The 11,241-nt window shown below is 38.3% G+C and overlaps 1 protein-coding gene across 1 annotated transcript in view; it reads right to left on the bottom strand.

The window, feature by feature from the left end:
- Window positions 1-755: 755 nt before the first annotated feature.
- Window positions 756-11,241, bottom strand: part of ADAMTS5 (ADAM metallopeptidase with thrombospondin type 1 motif 5) — a 52,233-nt gene continuing 41,747 nt past the window's right edge. Inside the window, exon 8 of the mRNA XM_083500343.1 lies at window positions 756-10,072. Coding sequence (XP_083356469.1) covers window positions 9,502-10,072 — 571 coding nt within the window. The 3' untranslated portion in view covers window positions 756-9,501. The remainder of the gene's footprint in view (window positions 10,073-11,241) is intronic.

The following is an 11,241-nucleotide window of genomic DNA, read 5'->3' as shown; positions in this document are numbered from 1 at the left end:
AAATAGAACTGGGACTTGGGAAAGAATTTTTACTCAACCCACATTGCATAGGTGTAACCCTGTTATTTTTGGAAAAAAATATTACAGCACAGTAAAATATTCTCTATGGACTACTTTCCTGGGCAAATCAAAGCTTTCAGTGCTGTGTGGAAGAAAATTATTGTTTGGTAGCCTATCTGTGTCTCTCTCTTGTGTCATCATACTATAGCTCATACTATGGACAGCTATATTAAAAATTATGTAGGCAGATTCAAGGGGGAGGGACATTTACTTTGCTATTTTCTGACTATATATAATATATATCCACCCCAAATATGAAATCTGTTGAAGAACAACACAACATTCCAGAATGGAGAGAGAGCAATTTGGGGGGGCGGGGCGGTTAAAATTTTGCCCTTTCTCATTAATATTAATTGAATTTGTAAGCTTCTCATCTAAATGTCAGCTAAAAACCTTTTGAAGAATAACATCATTCTGAATTCAGGGGTGGTGAGTGAAGATTTCAAATATTTTTGAGTTTCCTTACCCCCTTTACTACCACTAAGGAAAGTTATACTGATAACCAGTTTCACTGGGTGGAGCTTAGGTGAACCTCCCTCCACTCCTTCTATAAGTAAAAAGCACCTTTTTTTAAATGCACATCTATTTATGTACATGAACAGCCACCTCACTGAACCTTGCAGAAAAGAAACAACCCAGTCTCTGGTTAAGGCTGCTGGTTGGAGGAATGGAAAGACAAAATCTACAGGAACTAGTCAAGCCCATGACACAGTTTATTACTTCAACTGAAGCCACAAAATCAGTTAAGATCACAACTGGTCTCTTATACATTGGTCATCATAGTTGTATAGTTTCAAGGCGCTGGCCTTTAATGTTTCATAGTACAATACAAATCTTGTACAATGGCTGACACTGCAGTGTTCTCCAGTGTTAATTCACTATGGTAAGGCATTTTTCCAACAAAAGACCAAAAGCTGGCAACACACACATCAGTTTCCTAAGGTGTACTTACATTACCAATAAATGTCTAAAACATCTAGTGCAAGGTATTACAGAACACAACGGCCACACTAACATTCAATAATGAGGTGTTTACTATAAGGCCAGGAAATGCAAAAAAATAAAAATCATTTTGGTTGGCATTAACAGCAGATTCATATGAAAGACCCAGGAATTTATAGCACCATTATAGTTAGCAGTATTGGTTCTCAGCTGGAGTTACTGTCCAGCTTTGGTCACTGCACTGTCAAAAGACATGTTTAGTATACAGAAAACACTGCAGGGAGGCAAGGGTAAAGAGAAATCAGTATGCAACAAGGTTTTATAAGTAAAGGACAGTTGGCCTGTGGAATTCATTGCTCAGAGCAGTTGTGGAGTTTTCCTTCATCAGCAACTTTAAATGGAAAAAAAAGCTGTGGTGCTTTAGTGCCATGATGGCCAACTTTCTTGGTATGTGTGCCAGAAATGGTGTCAAGCAGGGCCATGGAGCACACAGGCCATAGACTGGCTGCCTGTATTTTAGTGCAATGTGTCCTGTTGGTACAGCCAGACCGAACCTACTGGCTTTTAAGTCATCTTCCAACAGCAAGATCTCTGCTAGTTTTTTTTTTAATTATTATTATTCTATGGAGTCCTAGTGTAGCCCAGCCTTTTCTCTCTTACATGTTTGTTCACTCCCCCACCCCAAAGTTTATTTATCTGTAGCAAGGTTAAAATTGATTGAACCAACATTTCTCGGGTGCATGGATGTTTAGTATAGCATTCGATGGGGCAGTTTACCATGTGTTTTGAATGGGTTTTGCTGTGAAGTGCCATTATGTTTTATAGTATAATATATCAAATTTGCATTAAATTCACATATATAATGATGTAAATTGTTAACTCTGGTGAAGTTATTCTGGCTATAGACTGATGTAGTGGAAGTAATAGATGCACACTATGTACCCAATAATTAAATAGGCCAGCCTTTGGCAACTTGGTGCCTTTCAGATATTTTGGGCTACGACTCCAAACCCATTGGCTGGGATGACTAGGACTGATGGGAGCTGTAGTTGAAAACAGGTAGAGGGTTCCAAGCTGGTAAAGGCTGATGTTCATCGCCTTGATCATCCATATACAGCACGTATTTTATACATGAATCTGCACACACACACACACACACACACACACACACACCTAATTATTTAGTTGTACATAAATGTCTTCAGCTGGCATGAAAACACATTTTCCGGCATTCGTTTGTTGCATCTCAGCTTTGAATTAAGAGTTCAGGGAGCAGGAGCATTAGGCTAAGTGATTTCTGACTACAAGTTACTAGCAAAATATCTGGTATTTTTGGGGTGTTAATCTGTAACCGTCACCTGTTACAATAGACACCACACTTGCTTAGATTGCTTCACTGAATCCAGTGTAACAGACATGAACATTTATTTCCCAATTTGTTATTGAGTTAGAAGTATTGAGAATTGAGAGTGCCTGCCCTTGAATGCCTTTCACATTCTAAAGCAACTGAGTTTACACATTCAAGGATAAAAGTAATCAATAGGTCAGTACAGCGGCGAAACCTGAACATCAGAAGTCATTCGCTAGGGCTAAAACAACTGAATTGTAAAACTGACTGAGTAGCAGTTGGAAAACAACATAAAATGGTACATAGAAGGGAAAGCTAATAAAAGACACACACTTTCTTAACTTGTATGCTACATACTGAAAAATGCTTTGTAACTAGATTGAAATTTTGGTATTGCACTCTTTCTCTCTCTCTCTAGCTGTGCAGGGTGGTTGCTAGAATTCCATAAATAGATGGCATTACATATTTCTACCATGCTGTTGTTAAGAAGGAAATCGAAAAACTTGTTTTGGAAGAATTGTCAGCAAAATGATCAGTGTGGAATTATTCATAGTATTAAATAAGTGTCTGAACTTTTCTGTTGTGCATCTAGTGAAGCCATCTGGTTTCTTCAGCTACTTCACAAAATTCACCTGTTGTTATATATGTGCTGTAGTGGCAGCTCCTAGGACTTTTGGTCATTAAAAATGTTTCAGATGTTGTAGCTGGATGCACCAGTAATATGTTGTAACCGTTTGGATGGAACAACCATCTGTTACTAGTTGGCAAAAGACAATGGCTTCCAACCTGAAGAGATTAAATACATTTCAGAATCACTAATATGGTTGGTGTAATTTTTGTTTTGTGTTTCTGATATGCACCACTGAAGGGGCCTTTAAACAAGTAAGGTGGTTCCAAAATTATTCTGGACTGACAGTGTAATCTATACATTCCTACTTGGAAGTCCCATTGAGTTAAATAGGATTTACTCCCAGGTAAATAGGCTTAGGATTGCAGGATTTATAGTATGGTTTATGAAAAGTTGGTTTCACAAGCCAGTTGTCTCGGTAATACTGATTTATTTAGTTGCTTTTGCATTCTCAATGCATTGGTACTTTCACATCCAGAAATATGACCCAGTATGTTTTCTTCATCCTCAGGCTTCTGCTTCCACTGAGGACATGCCAAAGCTAGTACTTGCTTCTCCAGGGCTGAGCTACTGATGTTTTCCCCAATCTTCAGGTTACCTGAAGCTCTTTGCAGGAAGAAAGAGTAACAGTTCTTGTATATACTGCTTCACTAGAAGCAGCGGGAAGGTGGATGGATGAGTGAAACCCATTTGGTTCTGGGTTTTGGTACTGTGGAGTCTCCAGAAAACCTCAGGTGCCCCATCATACCTTTGCATACTAAATTATGAACCATGTATTTTAGGATTTATGCGTGTTCAGCTCAAAATGCAAAGAACATTGAATCAGATGCCTGGCTGTGCACATGAAGTGCATTTTAGGACCACCAGCTATTTACTACAGTCTTATTCAAGTCCCACTGAAATAAACATGTATTACAATGATGAATATATGCTTAGGCCCTATTGATTTTGAGGCTCTTGACTGTCCGTAACATGAGATATCAAATGAATGAGACTGATTGCCATCTCTGTGGTAACTCTGCTTTTTCTCTGGCAGCCTTCTACCCATGGAAAATGGTTTGTGTGATTAGTTTGTCATACCACTAGTGCAAACAGATCAAAGTGAGCTTGCAAGACAAACCCAGACATTATTTTTTGCAGCACAACTACAAATTAAATGGGGAACTGCCTAGATACCACCTACATGGGAAGCCATTTATGGTAAGGGACCCACTAATGTCAAAACACCAAAACCCATCATTTTCAAAGAAGCTGCAGGTATGGTTAAAGGGGAACCACAAGAGAGTTACTTCGCACAAACAGCTTCTCCATGACATCCCAAAGGAAGCTATAGAGGAAGCTGCAGAAATAATGTTTGAAATCAGGCCTTGGGTAGATGGAGGTACAAGAATGAGGTGATGGGCGAAGGTTCTTATACAATACTTAAACCTGTGTCTGCACCCTGTAACTACAAGCTTTGAAAATAATGCAATGCAAGGTAGCTGCAAGGAAAAGAAAAGCCATGGTTACAAAATATATCAGTATACATATACAGACACATATCTGTATGGATGCATGTGCATTCTGTATGTTTATGTGATAACACCCGCACAGCCATTCACCCAAGTATATTTATTTGTACTATTAACCATACTCTCACATGCATGCACCACATTCACATACACACACGCTCCAGATAAATCAAACAAAAACAATATAAAAGCAACCAGTGCTGCGTGCTGATAAATTCACATAGTACTTTCCATTCAAATATAAGGCATAAATTAAAGGGAAAAAAGAGGGAAAGACAGACAAAGAAGTGATAGCAAAACAATTTAAATATAGAAGAATTTTCACAATTGGCATTTCATGTTAAATAAGAATAAATAAATTCATTACATCCATTCACATACCAATTTGTAAAAACAATAAATTATTTATTTTTCAGTGCTATGTTGCTTTTTTACTTTTTTCTTTTTTAATTTTTAATTTTCTTCTTTTCTTTTTACATCTGTGATCAGTTACCAACATCTTTCCCCACTCCTTCCCCATAGGATAAACTATTTCCATGGAAAAGTTACTCCATTCAGCCTTATTCAATCTTTAAACCACCCAATAGGTTTCATACAGTGACAGCATGTGGTTTGAGGATTACAGCTTTCTAGTGTAAAGGATTATTTGGAAAGTTAGCCTTCACTGTACAGAGATGCACTGAATCATGGCACCAGTTGTGATTTTAGCAGTGGATACGCTCCCATTCAAGCTAGTAGAATTCTCAAGAGAAAATCTGAATAACCAAACAGTACATCAGGTGGTGACTAGATTTGAGTCTCTGGCACTGACCTGCTTCAAACATAGTCAGAAACTATAAAGTGACACAATTGGCACCAGTTTCACATTTATGAGTGCAGAAAGCAATGTGGAAGAGAGCAAGAGAGGTGGGAAGGGGGCAGGAAAAGGGCAAACACACAGTTCTCCTTAATTTTGCCTTTTTTATTTCTTGCCAAAGTGTACTGTGCTTACCAAATGTCACACATGTCCTAGGATCATGCTATAATAAGGAAACTAAAATTCAGTTTTTTCCATGATTTTACCTGAGTTTGAGTAACTTACATGTGCCCATGTAACTTAGACCATGATGGCAGTGATCCTAAACATGCTTACTAGGAAGTTGGCTTCATGGAACTCAATCACACACACTTCTACATGTATAGGATTACTACATGTATAGGAGTACACAATCTCTGCATTTAGCTTACTGGATTCAGTTGCTTCTTTTGAGTTTTCCCTTTCCTGCTCTTGAAGGGACTACTTTCAGTTAAACGTTTCCTATACTATTGCTTGGGAAAACTAGAGTGTAAGGCAGGGATGGGGAACCTGTGGCCCTACACATGTTGTTGGGCTATCACTTCCTTCATCCCTGACCATCGGCCATGCTAATTGGGGCTGATGGGATCTGAAGTCCAACAACATCTGGATGGCTACAGGTTCATCAACCCTAGAATATAGGAGCATTGATTCACTGATCTAACCAGTTCTTTTTTTCTAGAGAAAGAGATGCTGGAACTCACCAAGAGCACCTCCCTTGTTGCTTTGTAATGGCAATGGCACCCACTTGAAAGGAGCCAGAACTGAGTTCCAGCCAGTTCCAGCTGGAAAAAGCCCTGGATATAACCCATAATGTTCAAGCACCTCAGGCCTCTGCTCATAAAGAATTTAGGCAAGTACTGAAAGGTGATCCTGGACATGGTGCCAAATATGATTGATTCTTCAGTTAATATAAAAAGATTAAATATTGAAGATTGGCACCAGCCTGAAGTTCATTTCCTGGTTTTTTTAAAAAAAATCTCTGCACTGCCCTTTCTTTCAGTTAAAAAAAGCCGATCACATCCCAAGATCACTGAAGAAAGAGCTACATCTTTTATAGATAGAAAGCTCTATCTCCTTGATTATGCACATAAGATCAGAATTTGTTTAATGGCATGAGAACTGTTTAAAGTCAGGGGACCTCTATAATTTGGAACAGAAAGTGGATCAAAGAATGTACTAAACTGATATCTCTCCTAGTCCTATAGTCACAGGTGGAAGCATTCTGCAGAAGTGTATTTCATATGTGTCACTCTTTCTCTGAACAGAAATCACATAAAAAGGAGGCGTGCATTTGAATGTGGATGTTGCTAATTCACCTTGCAATGCTACAGATGGGATGCACCTTTTGATCTACATCTGGATGCACAACCCTATTCATATTCTGCCACAACTAGCTATGCGTAATTACATATGTTAGAACAGTGCTGGAGAACAGCTGTTTTAATCGATCAATGTGTTTTCTGGAAACGCCTGTTTGTTTGGATCAACATATTATGTACCTAGTAAATGCACCTACATTCTTCAAACCCATATCTGTTTGGCTGGTCTTTTAGGGCAATTAGGACAATGCCTGCCTTCCTACAATCAGTCCAGCAGGTGCTGCTGCTGTCAGCTTCCTCCTTGTTAGTCTTGGTGTTGCCATTTTATAATGCAACAGAGAAGAGACTAGAGACATACTGAGAATTCATTGGCTCCACCAGTCATTGGCTCTGGTTCTGGCTGATGTTGGCTCTGTCTCTGTCTACTGTTGGTCTCCCTGCCTTCTGCGCTACCAGTCCTAATGGGCATCAGTCTGACCTGGATGTGAAAGTGCAGTTGTCAATCATCATTGATGATAATGTCTTATCAAGTCAGGCTATTACTTATAAATGGGAGTAATACTGTACTCCAATGAAATAGCTGTAAACAGGACTTGTATCAGGTGTTGGCAACCTATAGCCCTTCCGATGTTGGACACCAAACCTGACCAGCCCTAGTTCATATGTCCAATGATCAGGGATGGTGAAAGATGTCTGAAATGCCACAGGTTCTGGAGTGCCAACAGGAATGCAAACACATAGTTTTCTAGAGGGCCACAGGGTTTCCTACTCCTGGCCTATATAAATGGGAGTGGTTTAACAATCTATTCACCCTAAAACGTCCTACATTAGAAAATAAATGCTTGGAATGGTGCATTCTAACCACTGTTCCAGAACAACATCAGAACTGGTGCTGGAGTGCAAATACTTTAGATCAAAATTAAACTTGGGTACTTTCAGATATAGTCCTGACTCCCCTGAAATCTAAAACTAAATTGCAATGGAAAATCAAGAATTGTCCATACTTGCAATATTTGTGGAAGGCACTAGGAGCAGAGGGGCAATCTTCTTTTACTGAGATTTTATACCCATATATATATATTCCATATTATATAAACATCATCCAAAATTCAATTAATTTCATCACATTTCAGATTGAGGTATTTATGTTACCTTTCTAAAATGGAAAATTTATTTGCCTATGCCCTGGAAAAAATTGCACCCTTTTATTGGTGGAAATACTCTTCAGAATATTGACTATAGCCAGTGCTCCCCCCCCCTAAAATGTTTAGGGATACTCTCATTTTCCTACTCATATTGAAATACTGCCCCTCAATGAGGCTAAACTTATATTCACAAAATGTTTAGGGGTATGTGTACCCCTGTGTCCCCCCCCCAAAAGCACTGACTATAGCTATCACTTCTTATGGCCCTTGCTGAGCTATACTGTACATATTTTCTCAGAAGCTAGTCCCATTATACTCAATGGGGCTTACTCCCAAGTAAGTGGGTATAGGATTGCAGCCTTAATCTACAAAAATATGCAATGTCACAAAAAATAAATATATTTTATAGGGTTTTTTTGTTTTTTGTTTTAATTAACTAATTAAAACAAATTGTGCATGGGCACCCCCAATTGTATGGGAGCTTTGAGGAGCACCTGAAAGAATTCAATGGAGTGGCCCAAGCCACATGTGCAGAAGATTGCACATGCTCCATCGCAACAATGGGACAGTTCGTGCACAATATATCTTGGTTCATAACTGAGCCTGTGCATTGGGATTGGTGTTGTCCGAGTGGTAAAAATGCATCCCAAAATTAGAAGTATTAGACAATACATTGCTACATGCAAGAAACCTATGCTATGTATTTTGATTTCTTCATAGCTTCTTCAGTAGATAACAAATTCACTACATTGTTAGATTTCCAGTAGAAGCCACTGTGAAACTAATAAAAGAAAGATGTGAATAGGTGTCAGAATATTTGAGATAGAAGACACTGAAGGCATGATCCAGTGCCTCACCAAACTCTCTTATATGTGCTGCTCCCACATGTAGAATTCCTTCACACTGTCTCCCTGCAAGTGGAAGGATGCACATATGGGACTGGATCATGACCCTCTCATTTGCTAAAACAGAAATAAGTATGCCCCCCTTTTACATTTTCAAGATACATACTAGCAGCTCTCTCTCTCTCTTTTTGCTGCAGAGGTCCACTTGTATGAGAATATCTGGTTAGAAAGGCATTAATACAGAACTACAGTCTTGTCAGGAAATTCCTAGGATGGAAATGCATTTCCTTTTGTCAAAAATTAAATCTTTTTTTTTTTAAATAAAGCAGCAAGCTCTTTAACTTTCCAGTAAAATATCCCCAGCCATTTTTGAAAAGGTGGAGTCCTCAATGGCTGCAGACATACTTTGGTCAATCACTTGTGTTGTATAGAAAGGCCTTTGTTCTTCCACAAGATGATCAAGTGATTATAAAGTGACATACCAAAGCAGAGATATTTACAAATAGTATAAAAAAGCTATTGTGGTATCGTGGGTAAGTATGACAAGTTGTCTAAGGACATACTGTGTTAGAGGTAGGTGAGATAAGGGAGATGATTCACTGGTTTATCCTCTTCTTATTTGCAGATACAAAGGGCTTGTAGCGACTAATGTTTAGTGCCTTTGACATATCAAGATCACCTCACTGAGACTCAGAGCAGTGCATATCTTCATTTGGTCCAAATAGGCAGATTCTGCCCATAATTTGAGACAACATGAAAGCATTATTGAAGTGTTGGCTTTTCTCTGTGCCGGGGTAGACCTTATGTCAACATGTCAACTACGACTTAATGAGGCTCCTTTTTAAGAAGCCGACAGAACCACAGGTTAACATTTTTTGAGCAAGCACTGCTTGAATGCTGAAGGTCTCTGAGACAGAAGACATCCTTTAGCTAATTTTTCATTGCTGTCTTTGCACTGGACAGTTCTTGTGTGCCAGCCTGTGTCACATGTTCGAGAGCAAGAAAGCCACGGCCCAGTCACCCACTGGGGTTGGGTGAGCGGCGTTGCCAGTTTGTTACTGCTGCTGTTGCTGGTGACAGAGTTTGTCATTTGGGTTGGCTTCTTTGGCACATAAAAACTGTAGCGGACGTCCAATGGTTTAGTTGGGTCAGTTGCAAGAATCTGTACAATTAGGATCTCCTTCGTGCCTGTATGTCCCATTGCATGCAAGAAATCGTCCTTGTGACTCCAGCCGCTATAGTTCATGACAGTTCCGTTGAGGTCAATGATGGTTTCTGAGGTTGAGATCATGTACTTCCCATTGACAAGGTACTCACCATTTTTCTTTTTCAGGGCCAAGTAAGCTGTGAATCTACTCTGGTCTTTTGCTTTGAACTGTCGGATTTTGATGTGTGTTGCTCCTTCTGGTATTTTCACGATATCTGTGTAGCCCTTACTGAAATGTAAGAAAAGTACATGTTAGTGAGGAAGAAATGGATAGCCTTTCGAAACCTATTGAAGCCATTGATAGTAGTTCACTTATCTGACAATGAACTAGGTCTAGCGTTAAATGTATCTGTCTTTTCTAATTTCCAATAGAAGATGAGCTAATTCAAATTCTGCTGAAGCCAATGAAAGCATCCCACTTATCTCACTTTATCAGCATTTGTTGAAATATGATATCACAAACGTGATGACGAGAAATAGGGTGATAGTCAACTAAACTTTACTCATAGACCCATTGAACACAGCTAAGTAGTTCATCACGTTTTGTAGGTCTAAGTAAAACTTAATTGAAAACTATTTGAGGCTTCAGAAAGAATTTTTTGGACTTGATTAAACTAAGTTAAATTACTTCCAAGAAGAGGTAAAGGTTACACCCTCTAGAACCACCTTATTAAAATTTGAATGGGAGAAGAAATACCAGCTTCCCTGTCTTCTTAATTTCCCCCTATTAAATGTCATGAAATGACACTAATAGAGCAAGCTTGTATGGGGACAGGTAAAAGATGTGGGGTTAATTTGGAAAATATACCCGAGTTCTCCCCCTGCTTTTTAAAGAAATGAAAAAAATACAACTGAATGAAAATTAAAATTAAGCGTACACAAAGTAATAATGGTAATACTAATTTTGATTATTTAATTCATAATCCCTGTGAAAAATAATTATTGGAGACTAGTATCTTTTTGTATTAGTATTGATTTTTGACTAATATTAATTTCTGAGTTAATCCAAAAGCCACTTTGGAAGCTCACCTATCTCTAGTGGTAACATTTAACTAATACATTTTACACAGTATAATTTCTATTGCTTTTTGAAGAATTATTACTCTCATGTGTCAGTCGTGTTATATATGAGTGAGTTTCATAACAGGAAACCTGACATTAAGTGAGGTCTTATATATTTAAAATGTGAAATTTGAAATATAGTTGAAATGCTCAGTCTGGTCAGGAACAAAAAAGGGTGAAGTATCCACACAATAATAATATAATATAATATAATATAATATAATATAATATAATATAATATAATATAATATAATATAATATAATATAATATAATATACACAGTTTGAGAGCAGTGGTAACTTGGTTGTGCAAGGTAGTTACCACCAATCAGTTATT

Source organism: Podarcis liolepis (assembly GCF_965112155.1).
Source record: "Podarcis liolepis genome assembly, chromosome: 4".
Taxonomy (NCBI): Eukaryota; Metazoa; Chordata; class Lepidosauria; order Squamata; family Lacertidae; genus Podarcis; species Podarcis liolepis.
The sequence above is the reverse complement of the archived record's forward strand: the minus strand, read 5'-3'. Positions and strand labels throughout refer to the sequence as shown.